Raw genomic sequence first — 16,435 nt, 5'->3', positions numbered from 1 at the left:
GCAACTGGGATAACCACAGCCTTGAAAGGATTGTTAAGAAAAGGCCATTCAAAAATTTGGGGGGTAATTCACAAGGAGTGGACTGCTGCTGGAGTCATTTCTTCAAGAACCACCACACAGACGTATCCAGGACATGGGCTACAAGTGTCACATTCCTTGTGTCAAGCCACTGATGAGCATTAGAAAACACCAGAAGCGTCTTACCTGAGCCAAGGAGAAAAAAACTGGACTGTTGCTCAGTGGTCCAAGGTGTTGCTTTCAGATGAAAGTAAATTTTGCATTTATTTTGGAAATCAAGGTCGTACAGTCTGGAGGAAGAGTGGAGAGGCCACAATCCAAGCTACTTGAGGTCTAGTGTGAAGTTTCCACAATCAGTGATGGTTTGAGGAGCCATGTCATCTGCTGGTGTAGGTCCACTATGTTTCATCAAGACCAAAGTCAGCGCAGCCGTCTACCAGGAAATTTTAGAGCAGTTCATGCTTCCCTCTGCCGACAAGCTTTTTGGAGATGGAAATTTAATTCTCCAGCAGGACTTGGCACCTGTCCACACTGCCAAAAGTTCCAATACCTGGTTTAAAAACAACAGTATCACTGTGCTTGATTGGCCAGCAAACTCACCTGACCTTAACCCCATAGAGAATCTATCGGATATTGTCAAGAGGAAGATGAGACACCAGACCCAACAATGCAGACGAGCTGAAGGCTGCTATCAAAGCAACCTGGGCCTCCATAACACCTCAGCAGTGCCACAGGCTGATCGCCTTCATGCCACGCCGCATTGATGCAGTAATTGATGCAAAAGGAGCCCCAACCAAGTTTAAGTGCATTTACTGAACATACATTTCAGTAGGCCAACATTTCGGATCTTAAAATAATTTTTCAAGCTGGTATTCTAATTTACTGAGATAATGACTTTTGGGTTTTCATAGGATGTAAGCCATAATTATCAACATTAACAGAAATAAACACTAGAAATACATCACTCTGTTTGTAATGTCTTTTTCTGTAGTCCAGAAACGTCAGTGGCTGGATGAAAGATGCAAGAGTCTGTCTGGACCCCAGAAATTCACTCCGCTTTTATGCACACACACACTGATTACAAGCAAACAGGTCACAGGTGAGGATGTTACCTTTAGTAACCAAACCCATTTGTGTCAACTTCTGTGCATGTTATCAGGCCGAAGTCACTAGGGTATGTAAACTTTTGATCAGGGTCATTTGGATATTTTGGGTTGTCATTATGACTTAAAAAGAGAAAACACAGTAGTTTGACAATAAATGGCTTCATCCAACCACTAACCATGAGTGGAGTAAAAGTTTTGTGGTTATCATACATATGATCTGAAAAAAGGCCAAAAAAGCAAAAATTCTGCCGGGGTATGTAAACTTTTGAGCACAGCTGTACATGGCAGGGACTGACCTTACTTGGGAAGTTTGGTGTAACATCCACATACTAATGGGGTTTCTGATTCTGCAGCACTGTACATGTAGCAATCCTTCATTTGTAAGATGACGTGCTGTATGCCTATGTTAATAAAGTATTGTGTTTGACAAGTTAAAGGGAGTCTGTCACCCCCAAAACGCATAGTAAACTAATTAAACAGTTATTTAGCGGGCTTGGCCCCTCTAAAAATACTGACCATGTATGTTTTAACGTTTTATTGGCAGAGAATGACTTTTAATTAATATGAAAATATAAGATGCTTTGGTGCACCATTTCCCACAGCGAGCGCTGCCTGTACTGTGTGCGGTACTGTGACACAGGAGCCTAGCGTCCAATCCCTGGCTCCTGTCTGCAGCCACCACTTGCTAGATTTCCAATATTGGTGTAGCAAGTGGCAGACGGCGGGCAAGGCATGCACTTGATCCTTCAGTGTCTGTATACTACAAATTGGGTTCTGGCAGCTTTCGCTGTGGGATGGCGAGCACTGTCAATATAGGAGCATAATGGTGCATTGAGCCCTTGACCACGCCAAGGGTGCACCAGAAGTACCTCCTTTGGTTATAACATAAAAGTAATTTCTCCGGCACTAGCGCACTGAATGTGTTTTGCTGCTATGGTTTTTATAGTTCAGGTTTTATAATGTAAAACTGTTTTAAGAAGTTTAATTTGGGTTTTGGTGGTGACACTCATAGTATTACTAAATCAGTATTTAATAGCAATAAAAGGCAGTATTTTTGGAGGAGGACAGTAAAATGGGAGTCCTATCTCTGGGTGATGAGTAATCTGTAATCTCGTGAAATACTTGTAGAACACCTACTACATTATCATTACACAAAGAGAAACCCTCAGCAATCTCCCGAAAATCCGCTCTGCATTGCGCTGATGAGCAGACAGAAGCGCTTGGCTTCTTCCTGAGTATGCATACAGAGCAGTATATGGGCTTAGTATAAAGTCACAGAACAGTATTAAAGAAAACACTAAGGCAGTGTTCACACATTAGTCATAGTGTCTGTTTTTGTCTCTGCTACAAATAGTTACATAGCACTATTTTTGTTGCTGCAAAAAAAAAAGCAACGTATCTGAAAAGTGTCCAGTGCAGCATAAACTCTAAATATTTTACCCAACAGAACTATCCCCCAAAAAATCCCCCCATGGTTATTACAGTCGTGGATGTTTGTTTTTATAGACATTATAGTCACCTATAAGGAAAGCCTATAACCACTGGGAAAGTGAGGCATGAGAACGTGAGAAAGGGAAGAGGGCAGCAGAAAGATGTAACGTGTCCTGTTACCTTTCAGAAGAACAATTTGGTGGAAGTTCTAGATGAATAGAAGCATACAGGAAAATCCAACCCATCCGATTCATGGTTCATGTTCACCCCACTCATGACTGCTTGATGTTTAAGTATCGTGAATGATCCTGGTCTGAAGACTATAAGCCTTTTACCGTATTGTTTAGCTTTTCCTAAAAAATCGCTAGTCTGCTCAATTGTACGTATAAAACAAGGTCGTTAATTTCCTACCACTATTCTTATTTTAATCATCTGCTTGGAAATGCTATTCCTTCACTTAAGTGTTTAAATCGGGTCATTTTAGCATTTTGCCATCCTGCCCTACTGGGCTTTTGTAGAAGGTTGGTGCTACTGTTGTGGCTGGTTAATATGGAAAGTAGAACAGGATTTTCAAGAAATCCATGACGTACTCCACGTCTGATTTTATGCTAATGTGAACTTCGAGACCTTTTTTTTGGCTGTAGAATTATCTGCCATACGACATTTAGAATTTGCACCAGACGTTTATTCCTTATAAAGCTACAAATGAGGACAGTACGCCACTCTTATGAAGGAGTAGAAAAGGGAACACGGCACTCAAATACGGCTGCAAGGTGCTCCTGTAGGGTTCTTATGCCACAGTGGAAAGAATTCTGCACTTTTTATTTCCTTTTTTTTTTTTTTTTTCTAAATTGCAAAGTTGTTACCATATAACCCCTCACTGCCGTTTTCATTTGCATTCTGGTGTGTGCACACACACTTGCATATACAACACAGGTGCTTCTCACAAAATTAGAATATCATGAAAAAGTTAATTTATTTCAATTCTTCAATACAAAAAGTGATCCTCCTATATATAGAGTCATTACAGAGTGATGTATTTCAAGCATTTATGTTGATGATGTCTCACAGCCAATGAAAACCCAAGTCTGTAAGGTTTCCATATTTTCTATTTTCATATATATATATATATATATATATATATATATAATTTTATTATTATTGTGCCTTTTATTCCATGGCACTCTACATGTGGGGGGGGATACATAATAAAAAGAACTACTGTAGTCTTAAACGGTACAAGTCACGACTGGTACAGGAGGAGAGAGGACCTTGCCCATGAGGGCTCACAATCTACATGGGATGGGTGAGGATTGGTCAATCGGTGGTTACTGCAGGTTGTAGGCTTGTCGGAAGAGGTAGGTCTTCAGGTTCTTTTTGATATATAATTATTCAAAAGCTCAGAGATGGTTGCTTAATACTGGGTGGTCTGAGACACGCCTCCTGTCTCCTCATTGGTTCATGATTCTGCAGTCACTCCTCTCTGCAGCTCTGTCTCTTCTAATTGGCTGCTGGGTATTAAAGGGGACCTAGCGTGTGATTCATGCTGGCCAAACCACAGGCAGCTTTCAGTCGGGCTACTTTATTGCAGAAGTCTGTTTATATGACAAACGCCATGGGCTGCTATTCAAAGAATGTTTAGACTGTGTGCACACATCGCATTTTGCTGCATTTTTTCAGTGCAGATTTGTCGCCAAGCCCAAAGGGAATCCTGCTGCCAGTGAATAATGCTCCTCAAGTCTCCTGCAGTCATTGCTTATTTGTGACTCGCAGATTTAAATCTGCAGCATGTCCATTCTTTCAGCGCTTTTGCTGCAGATTTCACCCATACTAATGAGTGGGGAAAAAAATCTTCCCTAAAAACGAGGCAAAAAAGTGTTTTTTCCCTGCCAAGAGATGCAGAATTTTGCACCAAATACTTAACATGTGCACAAGCCCTTACTGAAATGCTGCTTGGCGTTAGTGAGAAAAATTTGATCGCCTGGTACCTGCCACATATATATGGTACTTACAGGCAAATAAGGGAATTTTGAATAGTTAATTTTATAGAAGTTTCCCCATTTAATATATTTATCACTTGTTCATAGCTTCCTCCTAGTGTAGGGGTATTGGCCTCAGTAAAATAATATAAAGGGAATTTTCACATTTTAGGCGCTCACTGATGTAAGATAATATAGTAAATGGAGCTCTTAAAGGGAATCTGTCACCGTCTAGACGATTTTCGCTGTTACTCCGAGCTTACAGTTAACAGAATGCTTAAGCCAGTCTTATCTGCCTCATAGCTGCGGTGTAGATATGGTGAAGTTCATCTATAATGTTTTATTTTGGGGTATGTTCACAAAATCCGAAGTGGCAGCGCTTTGGACGCAACGCATATCCGCTGCGTCCAAAGCGCTGCCGTCTATTGAATGCAGGTGAATCTGCATGTGTTGACTGAACCATGTGGATTCACTGCGTCCAATACATTCTATTTGTGAAATTTATCTTGCGGAGACGCGCCGTATGTCATTCTCCACGAGTGATCTGCGGGCGTCTGTGGACCCATAGTGGACATGGGATTTCTTGAAATCCCATCCACTATGCTGGAACATCTGGCCGCTGCAGGTTGGATGCTGCAAGTACGCAGCGTCCAACTCGCAGCATTTAGTAATCGTGTGCACATATCCTTAATTTCTTACAGGCTTCGGGGCGTGCCGTGCCTGGAAGAAATCCCTGCCGCGCCTCTATAATAATGGCACCCCCGTTCCATGTATGTCACACTGACCTGTGACTTGCAGTAGCGGCATCGTAAGTAGAGATGAGCGAATTTGATTGGGTCATGGCCTATTAGGCAAGCTATAGCGCTTACCGAATAAGCTGCAGAGGGAACCTGGATCGTGCTGGGTGACCAGCTGTTCGGCTCCGCAGCTGCATGTGTCACGGCTGTGTCACTCTCGCAGCATATGCATGGAGAGCCTGTTTGTTGGCTTCTCCATGCTTGTGCTGTGACTGTCACACAGCTGCGACACATGCAGCTGCAGCGCCGAGCAGCTGTTCAGCGGATGAGATCCACGGAGCCGGCTTCCCTCTGTACCTTATTCGGTAAGCACTATAGCTTGCAGAATAAGCACTGACACAATCAGATTCACTCATCTCTAGTTGTAATCCCACGCATGCACCATCCACTCACGTGGCTATGTGAAACTTATCCGCCCTTCTATAGGCAGAGTCTTCATCGATCTTCTGCTCAGGCGCCAGAGAGTCAATGCGCAAGAGAGAGACTTGCCTGCGCAGAGATGATCGATGAAGACTGCCCATAGAAGGGTGGATAAGTTTCACATAGCCAAGGGAATGGACGGTGAATGCGTGGAATTACAATGCTGCAGCTGCAAGTCACAGGTAAGTGTCGCAGGCCGTCATGTGCCTGCAAATATGCGATTTCCCATGCCTACTACACAAATGAATTGAGCAAGGCCGAGCACATCTAGTTGGAATGTGGCTGGAAGTATGCAAATTGCCCATTCTTACCTGCTACATCGGAGAATCCTGACACTGTGAAGTATGAGCAAAGCATTCTGAAAACTGCAGCCACCTAGAGTTGTTTTTATGAAAATTATAATGGCCAGACCGCTGAATCTGCTCTTAAAGATACCTGTGTTCAAGAAGACAGATTTAAAGGGAATCTGTCACCCATTTTTTATGATATGATGTAAAGATATCATTCAATTTAGTGTCACATAAGCATTATAGCAGTACTTTTGATACCCCCTGACTCCCCACCGTTGATGCATAAATACCGTTTTTAGCTCTCCTGCGGTGTATGTAAATCTCCGCTGTCCGGTCCGATGAACGGGGCTTAGGCTGGGTTCACACGTAGCGGAACTCTTGCAGAAATTACCGCCGGAATTCCATTCCGCCGGAAAATCGCATTTTAAATTCCCGCGGAAAAACTAGCATTTTGCAAGCGTAATTAGCTTGCAGAATTGCTAGCATTTTCCAAGCGATCTGGAGCATCGCTTGGAGAACTGATTGACAGGTTGGTCACACTCGTCAAACATAGTGTTTGACGAGTGTGACCAACTTTTTACTATTGAGGCTGCCTATGCGGCATCAATAGTAAAGGATAGAATGTAAAAAATAATGAAAAAAAAAATATTGTTCTCACTTTCCGATGTCCCGCGCAGCCTTCCCGCCTCCACGCTCCCGGTCCCAGTAATCCTTTGCGACAATTACCGCGATGACGTCCGTTCTCACGGGATCGCGACGTCTCGTGGTCATTCGCGATGACGTCACGTGAATGACCGCGAGAACGGACGTCATCGCTTGCAAAGGCTTACTGGGACCGGGAGCGTGGAGAGAGGCGGGAAGGCTGCGCTTGACGTCGGAAGGTGAGAATAACAATATTTTTTATTTTAAATTCTATTTTTTACAGGGATATGGTACCCAAAGCCCGGAGGACAGTCTCCTCTCCTCCGGACCGTGGGTACCATCCGCAAATGTTCTTCTTACTTTTCGCATGGTGTGCACAGCCACATGCGGAAAGTAAGCAGAACAATGCATTCCTATGGGTGCGGGATCGCCGCGATTCCACGAAATTAATGAGGGTGCTGCGTTTTTTACTGCGAAGCGATTCCGCCGCGGTAAAAAATGCAGCATTAGCACAGCATTGTGGAATTGCATAGGAATGCATGGGATGCTTATTTTTCGTGTTTTCGCGACAAATGCGCGGAAAATACTACCGCGGAAACGCCAAAAAAAGGTACGTGTGAAGGAGGCCTTATTCTCCTTCCTCCTCGCCTTGCTGTACGTATTGTGATCTGTGAATATCACAGATCCCGTAGAGGTGCCGTGCGCGCTCATTGACATGTCCTCCCATGCGTGCGCAGTATGCTTTGCCCAACTGTGGGCATGTGTCGGCATATGCCATTACGTTTTATGGCCCATTCTATGCGATACTTCCAGGCCATAGAACGTAATGGCGTATGCCGGCACATGCGCAATAATGATTTTATGCTTTGTCCTCAGTTGGGCAAAGCATACTGCGTACGCGCGGGAGGACATTTCAATGCGCGCATGCGTCACCTCTACAGGATCTGTGATATTCAAAGATCACTATGTACAGCAAGCCTAGGAGGGGGGGGAGAGAAGACTAAGCCCCGCCCATCGGAGCGGACCGCTGTGATTTCCATACACCGCAGGAGAGCTTAAAACGTTATTTATGCATCAAAGGTGGGGAGTCAGGGGGTATCAAAAGTACAGCTATAATGCTTATGTGACACTAAATTGAATGAAATCTTTACATCATATCACAAAAAATGTTTGACAGATTCCCTTTTAGTAAACTTTTTTTTTTTAATGTTTTTTTCCTTGTCTTTTTAGTATTTATGATGATCTGAACAACTCTTGCCATCAGAAATACCCACAACACTTTGGAAGTATCCTGTAACCAGTGTTGCTCTTTTCTTTCTAAGCTGTGAAGTGACTGTCTGTCCCATGGGTGGCAGAACGGTGTCTGCATAGTGTTCGGTCTGTGCTGTGCCTGTTGGGTTCCCTTTTTGCGCTCTCTTCTCCTGTTTTTTCCCTTGTATTCTTGGCATCTTCTTGTACAGAGTATTCTTCTTGTACGTGTTTTTTGTGTTGTCAGCAGTGATTGCTGGCTGTGGGTCGGTACAGGGTTGAGACATTCATCAAGGAAATGGATAGATCTGGGAAACCACCACCCAGGTTAATAAGTGCTTTGATGTGCGGAGTTGGCCAGCAGCAGGCAGGGGTAGGATGCAGGCGATATTTATAGCCGCACAAGGGGAGGAAGCTTTCCTCTGGAACAGGCACTGATATATGACAGTGAAAGCTGCGCTGTGTACACCCGCCAGGCTGATTAATGCAGTGCCTTAAGATTTTATCATTTCAGATTTTAAGATTAAAGCCTAAAGAACGATCAAAGGCAGTGAAACAATTAGTTTTACTTATTTTGCATCATAACTAAACATAAAGCACAGACGAGTCAATAACGGCCATGAAACATTTCCCTGAATGTTGGCAAACATGGAAGCTAGTTTACAGAACGCCGAAAATCTGGATAATAGTTATTGCACAAAGCTAACGTATGTGGTGTAATTGAATTGTTTGGATCCCCCTCCCTTTTTTTTTTTACCAATGTTATGATCTTCTTATTTGATAGTTTAATCCATTAAATTGTGTGACACACTTCATAAATCGCTCATAAAAAAGGCTTCTCATGTTATTAAATGGGTAAAGTTACAAAGTTCTTGTACGAAAAAGAAAGTTTACTGTTTTACCTCTCATTAAATTGGTCTCCAGAACGAAGGGATTTTTGATTCTGTTGTATACTGCCTGTTGCCTAGGTTACGTGCCCCCTTCCTAGGCTAGGAGCAATGGCTTGTATGCTTTGTCTTGGTGCCTGTACACAGTGCTCTGAAGCTGATCTTGCCAGTTTTTGTATCTAAGCTTTTCCCGTGTTGTTGGAACAGCCGTGCACCATGTCCCCGGTCAGAACTGTCTGTCTCCAGAAGGCGCGCTACCACCCTGGCAGACAGGAGCAGGGGAGGTAGGGGGAATAGTGCGCTCCTGAAGAAAGAGGTGTCCAATCAATGTGGCTCTCAAAAACTCTTAAGAATGTGCTGGTGTATTTTATTTGGGTTTCATGGAGGGCTGTCTTTTGCTTTTCCATTCACTCTGTTTAAATCAATTGACGTTATTAAAAATGGGTGGGTTTACTAACAGTTTTTTCTTTCTTCCCAAAGGATACAATGAGAAGCCTCCATCATGACCTTGCTGTGTGGATGTGAGATGGTACCTTGGCAAATCTGTGCTGTGATGTGATCAGCTTCTTCGGCCCTGGGGATACTCTGCGGGGTCATTTTTGGTCCACCCTTGTTTTTCTGCTTCTGTGGATTGGCAGTCTCCTAGCATCAGCTGGGATTTAGAGGAATAGCTCTTATGGTATATTAACATGGACCATAGCAACAGGGAGAAGGATGACCGACCACGAGCAACGAAAGCTTTGCCAGTACGGACTGGTCATAGCTCCCGGCCGTCCAGCTCGACCACCTCCTCAGGAGTTCTTATGGTGGGACCCAACTTTAGGGTGGGAAAGAAGATTGGCTGTGGAAACTTCGGGGAACTACGGTTAGGTAAGGTGACAGAAATCCTAGGCACATTATTCTTGTAGCCCTCTTGTTCTTCTGCTATACTTGAAATTGTTGAGCTACCAGATATACCGTAGCTTGGATGGAGCAGAGCTCATGGGTTTATTATATGTGTGCGTGTGTATATACAGTATTGTGCAAATGTTTTGGACAGGTGTCGAAAAAATGTTGCAAAGAATGCCTTAGAAAAAGTAATGTGTATATTATCAATTAACAAAATACAAAGTGGAATAAGAAAAAAAAAAACCTAAATCAAGTCAGATTGGTGTTTCCACGGTTTGCATTCAAAACCTCATGAGAGCATCAATCCTTCTAGTTACACGTGCACACAGTTTGTGAAGGAACTCAGCAGAGCAGTTGTTCCAAACATCATGGAGAACTCACCACAGAGCTTCTGTAGATGTGAGCAACTCCTTCTGTCTCTCCGTGTAATTCCAAACAGACTTGATGACGCTAAGATCAGGGTTTTGTGTAGGCCGTATCACTTCCAGCTTAAAAAAAAAAAAAAAGCATAAATTCTGTCTTATTTTTTTCACCTTTGGCAAACATGTTGAAGGCCATAAAAAACAAACAAAAAAAAAACAAAGGAGAACGTTCAGTGAACAGGCGGCGATACATATTATTTATGAAACTGACTATCCCCTCCATCAGGATACAAATTTTAGGACAAGTCTCTCTTTAGCATTGACTATCTCATTATTGTTTGTCTATTAGGGTTTTTATGAGGTATAAAAACATTTTGCTGTGTTTTTTTTTTTTTCCTGCCTTTACATTCTTTAAACCATTAATCACCTATAGCCTGAAAAGGCAAGGCATTTAAGGGGTTTCCCAGTTTTGGGAACTCTTTCAAGGTTGCCCGAATATAATAAAAAAAAAAAAAAAAAAAAAAAAAAATATATATATATATACGCTTTAGTCACCCTCCCTGGGTCCAGCGATGTGTCTCTGCTGTGCTGATGTCCCGTCAACAGTGCTGCAGCCAGTATATGAGGTGAGCGGCTGTGCCTGAGTTGACAACCCGAATAGCTGAGCTCGCTAGGCTGCTGCAGTTCTGTCAAGTCAATGTGACTCTTTACGGTACAGACCGTAACAGAGACTGGAAGCAGTGGTCAACACTCGGCACTGGACCTTACAAGGGTGAGGAAAGTGCACTTTGGTTGAAAAAAAAAATACCTACTGCAGTGGGGGAACAGTGATTTACGCAACCAGAATACACCTTTAAGGTTCATAGAAAAATTGTCTTCAATTTCAGCAGCTAGCAGTTATCTTTTTGTTTTATTCTGGAGAATCTTTTTTTTTTTTTTTTTTTTTTTGTTTTAATAATGTTAACAAGTAAAGATAAACAACCTATGGAATGTTTCTTGAGGTTATTATGGTCATATGGATAGCTAATATATATAGGTTTTTGTTTTGTAATAATTCAATAAAATGTTTCAGAAGAAATCGTTCTACATATTACTTACAGTGCCTTGCGAAAATATTCGGCCCCCTGGAACATTTCAACCTTTTCCCACATATCAAGATTCAAACATAAAGATACCAAATGTAACTTTTTGGTGAAGAATCAACAACAAGTGGGACACAATTGTGAAATTGAACGAAATTTATTGGTTATTTTAAATTCTTGTGCAAATTCAAAAACTGAAAAGTGGGGCGTGCAATATTATTTGGCCCCTTTACTTTCAGTGCAGCAAGCTCACTCCAGAAGTTCATTGTGGATCTCTGAATGATCCAATGTTCTCCTAGATTACTAATGATGATAAATATAATCCACCTGTGTGTAATCAAGTCTCCTTATAAATGCACCTGCTCTGTGATAGTCTCAGGGTTCTGTTTGATGCACAGAGAGCATCCAGAAGACCAAGGAACACAACAGGCAGGTCCGTGATACTGTTGTGGACAAGTTTAAACCCGGATTTGGGTACAAAATGATTTCCAAAACTTTAAACATCCCAAGGAGCAACTGTGCAAGCGATCATATTGAAATGGAAGGAATATCATACCACTGCAAATCTACCAAGACCCGGCCGTCCCTCTAAACTTTCATCTCAAACAAGGAGAAGACTGATCAGAAATGCAGCCAAGAGGCCCATGATCACTCTGGATGAACTGCAGAGATCTACAGCTGAGGTGGGTCAGTCTGTCCATAGGACAACTATCAGTCGTACACTGCACAAATCTGGCCTTTATGGAAGAGTGGCAAGAAGAAAGCCATTTCTCAAAGATATCCATAAAAATTGTCATTTAGAGTTTGCAACAAGCCATCTGGGAGACACACCAAACATGTGGAAGAAGGTGCTCTGGTCAATGAAACCAAAATCGAACTTTTTGGCAACAATGTCAATCGATATGTTTGGCGTAAAGGAAACACAGCTCATCACCCTGAACATACCATCCCCACTGTCAAACATGGTGGTGGTGGTGGCAGCATCATGGCTTGGGGCTGCTTTTCTTCAGCAGGGACAGGAAGATGGTTAAAATTGATGGGAAGATGGATGGAGCCAAATGCAGGACCATTCTTGAAGAAAACCTGTTGGAGTCTGCAAAAGACCTGAGACTGGGACAGAGATTTGTCTTCCAACAAGACAATGATACCAAACATAATGCAAAATCTACAATGGAATGGTTCACAAACGTATCCAGGTGTTAGAATGGCCAAGTCACAGTCCAGACCTGAATCCCATCGAGAATCTGTGGAAAGAGCTGAAATCTGCTGTTCACAAACAATCTCCATCAAACCTCACTGAGCTCGAGCTGTTTGCCAAGGAAGAATGGGGAAGAATTTCAGTCTCTCGATATACAAAACTGATAGAGACATACCCCAAGCGACTTGCAGCTGTAATCGCAGCAAAAGGTAGCGCAACAAAGTATTAAGTTAAAGGGGCCGAATAATATTGCACGCCCCACTTTTCAGTTTTTGAATTTCCACAAAAATTTAAAATAACCAATAAATTTCGTTCAACTTCACAATTGTGTTCCACTTGTTGTTGATTCTTCACCAAAAATTTACATTTGGAATCTTTGTTTGAAGCATGATATGTGGGAAAAGGTTGAAAAGTTCCAGGGAGCCGAATACTTTCACAAGGCACTGTATATTTGTTATATATATTCCGGAGGAGGTGAGAAAACACTATTTGGGGGATATTCAGAAGTTTTATTGCTCATTTTTTCACTATAACTGGGGCATTCAGAGGTTCCCCAGTCACAGGTAAGCGACGACCTGATGTGCCACACCTCACTGGCACAGGTTATCTAGGCCTACTAAGCACACCCGCTCTGCTCTACCCTCAAGGAACCCAGCCATCATGTGGTGGTTGCGTCTCATCGGCATTCCTAATGCTTCTGTTCAGGAGAGAGCGCAAATTAAAGTCAATGTAGCCTTAAACAGAAATGGCAGACATGGTAAGAAACTGTGTCTTCTCCCTGTGGTCACCAGATATCTGAGTGAATTGATTTATAGTTTTGTTGGCGTTAGTCAGCATTAGGCCGGGGTCACACTAACCGACGCAAAATACGGTCAGTATTTTACATGCGTAATACGGATGAATGGCCCCTAAACAGTGCTCCGTATGTCATCCGTAAGCAAGGTGTGGTCGCGTATTTTGCGCATGTAAGTATCCGTATGGCATCCGTATGGTGAGATTTTCTCGCAGGCTTGCAAAATGGACATATAATGGAGCCCTATGACAGGGTTTCTAACAGAAACCAAAGAATAGATATAGACATATAGAAAAAAAAAAATAAAATATATATATATATATATATATATATATATATATATATATATATATGTATGTATGTATTCTATGTGTATATATCTATTCATTCGTTTCTTTATTAAACCTGTCAGTGTGAGTTTACTGTATAGCGCACTGAATTGCCGCCTTTGCTAAAAGACACCGGGTGCGTATTTCTCGCAAGTCACACGTGTGGTCGGTGTGTAATCCGTATTTTTTGCGCACCCATAGACTTGCATTGGTGTACTACGGCCGTAGTACGCTGACAATCTCCGCATGCTGCGATTGGCACGGAGCGTAGAATACGGATGAGAAATATACGGCTGGTGCGAGGGGCCCCATAGAGAATCATTGGTCCGTGTGTAATGCGTGCTTTTAGCACCTCTCACTCAGCCGTATTCCTCGCCAGTGTGACCCCGGCCTAACTTGTATCTTATTAATTTTTAAGTACCTTTTTTTTTTTTTTTTTTTTCTCTCCCTACATATCCAGTGGGTGGACTGATTTTGGCATTGACAGCCTACGTTATGTGACTAAGCGGGGATGTCGCTGAATGCGATGTCCCAATGGACTGCTAAGTATAGTAACATCAGAGATTAAAAGGGTTAAGCCCCCCTCTCCTCCTCTTAAATAATAAAATATAGGGGATAATTCACTGATTTGTTTGGTTCTAATCGCTGTGACCTCCAGCGATTCCAAGAACACTGCTCTGCACCACAGGGAGCTGAGGTGTTTAAGAGAAGCCTCTGACCTCTGAATTGTCTATTGGAGTAGCCAAGTGCTGCACTCAGCTGTCCCCTAGACAATGAGTGGAGGCCATGCTTGGGTACCTCCACTCCATTCAGGATGGGTTGGCAGAGCCCTGTTATTGGGCTTCTAACGCCCTAATTTCAGGATTGCTGTTGTATCCTCAGCAATCAAGTGACCTCTAACTTAGTAAAAAGAACTTGCAAAGTATAGTTTTACTTTGCCCTTTAAAGTGATACTATATCTAATAACTCCTCTGCTGTGCTATTCCTTAATTTTATGTTGTGATTCCTTTAAGATACCAATGCATTGGCTTAGGTTTAGTGTCCCTGTAATGGATCTATGGTCTAGTCCTTTACGACCCGGGCCTGTACTGGTTTATTCTACTGTTATGTCATCTGTACTTGTAAAACATGAAAAGCTGCATGAGATTTTCCAGTGACGAGGATGGCTACACTCCCAGCGCCGGTGACCTTCAGGGAAATCCACCACGGTTTCTGTAACTCATGTCAGTAGTTTCTGTTTGTTTTTGGTTTTGTGCATTCCATCATTTTATACTTTTTCTGAACTTTATAAAATCCTCATTGTATCTTTTATAAATTGCAATTGGCAGAAGTAGCAAGACTGGAAGAGTGACTGAGTTTCTGCAAATTTGTAATTCCTCTGTTCTCCCTCCTTCAGGCAAGAATCTCTACACCAATGAGTATGTGGCGATAAAACTGGTGAGTATACAGCAGTCGTGTATATGTGTGCGCTGTGGTAAGGCTTACGCTTGTCTTTCCAGCTTCCTGACTTAAACCCTGGCTTCCTTCCTTTTCCTGCCGCTAAGCGTATGTATAAACTATGGCTGGCTTCCTGGTTCAGCATGTCAGGGTTCACAGGTTACTGAGATGTGAGAGACTAGATGGTCATACGTGAGCCATTATCAATCTATCGCTTTGGTGCAACTTTTGCTTGGACAAGTTTGTCACGGAGCCTATCCACCTAGAAATTGGCTTTGGTTATATAATGTCTGAAATTTGTCGCATGAGTTATTTGGCTCTGTATGCAGGTTTTAATAGTTTTTGAAAAAAAGCTTTTTTTTTCTTTTCGTCGACAACTTTCTGGATGCTAGACTTTTATGTATCTACATGTTGTTGGCCCGTCTTAAGGCTTCCAAGCATGGGAGTGAACTGAACACAGTTGAGCATTTGTAACACGTTGCCTTGATCACCTTTTGGATTCAATGTTTTCTTGGAATAGTTCGGTGGGTCATCAATGATTTCTACCCAGGCAAACCCCCTTTAAGATTTACTATACGAAACAGAAAAGCATGCCTTTTTTAGATATTGCTACCTGACCCCTTAAAAGGGTTGTCAGGTCAAAACCGATAAGTCTGCAGTCTCTCTGTGTGACTGCAGACGTATGAATCCCCCAGCGGATGCGATGTTGGAGTTCGCCGGTTTCAGACACGGGACCAGAGGGTATGTGTCACGACTCTGTAGTCGAGTGACCAGGGGATCTTTCCCTGTCCCCAATGATAGGGGCGCCCTAGCTCACCCTGTTCCCTGGGTCATTTCTGAAGGTGAAGATGCTGGGGCCACGTACCTTGTTTTAGCTCCTGAATCCACCCTGACTGTACCCTGAAAAATGCCAAACATACAAATATACAGACACCTATAATAGAGGTATGCATTGGGGAGTTAAATCAAGGTAGGAGAAGAAAGGGTATTATCGCACGGTCAAAACCTAGTAACATTCACTGTTAAATCCACTAACCGCCTACACAAATAACCACCAGCAGCAACCTTCAGCATAAGCTAGCTCTGACAATGAGCGGTGTCGGCAGCTCATAGGCGAAAAATAGAGTGACAGATTCCCTTTAACTCATACATACCCTTCGTTCCCAAATCTGAAACCGGCAAATCCCTACAGCGCACAGAGCGTGCGTTGGGGGGATTCATAAGTCTGCAGTCACACAGAGTGACCGGAGACATCAATTTTGACTATACAACCTCTTTAAGGCTGTCCTACGCATTATTCAAAGAGACCATGTAGAAGTCGGTGGCTGAAAACCTGGACAAGATTATTCCACATAATTAGGCTTGCCTAAGAAAACCTAGTCCACCAGAGAAAATACTTCTCTGTTTTTTAAGATGGGGGGATTATTGGCGTAAGACAAAAAATTATTCAACCTAAACAATAGTAAAGCAGAAAGCATGGAAGAATTGTAGTGATAGAGGAAACTCCACCCATGTCTATAATGCCAGC

At 42.7% G+C, this 16,435-nt stretch overlaps 1 protein-coding gene across 6 annotated transcripts in view; it reads left to right on the top strand.

Moving 5' to 3' along the window:
* CSNK1G1 (casein kinase 1 gamma 1) overlaps window positions 1-16,435 on the top strand; it is a 79,585-nt gene that overhangs the window by 19,903 nt on the left and 43,247 nt on the right. For all 6 annotated transcript variants that reach the window (XM_073579518.1, XM_073579519.1, XM_073579521.1 and 3 more), the window contains exons 2-3: window positions 9,299-9,688; window positions 14,867-14,907. In XM_073579518.1, the coding sequence (XP_073435619.1) occupies window positions 9,508-9,688; window positions 14,867-14,907 (222 nt within the window). In that variant the 5' untranslated portion in view covers window positions 9,299-9,507. The remainder of the gene's footprint in view (window positions 1-9,298; window positions 9,689-14,866; window positions 14,908-16,435) is intronic.

Source organism: Dendrobates tinctorius, unplaced genomic scaffold (genome assembly GCF_039654945.1).
Source record: "Dendrobates tinctorius isolate UK_male_01 unplaced genomic scaffold, ASM3965494v1 ptg000062l, whole genome shotgun sequence".
NCBI lineage: Eukaryota > Metazoa > Chordata > Amphibia > Anura > Dendrobatidae > Dendrobates > Dendrobates tinctorius.
The sequence above is the reverse complement of the archived record's forward strand: the minus strand, read 5'-3'. Positions and strand labels throughout refer to the sequence as shown.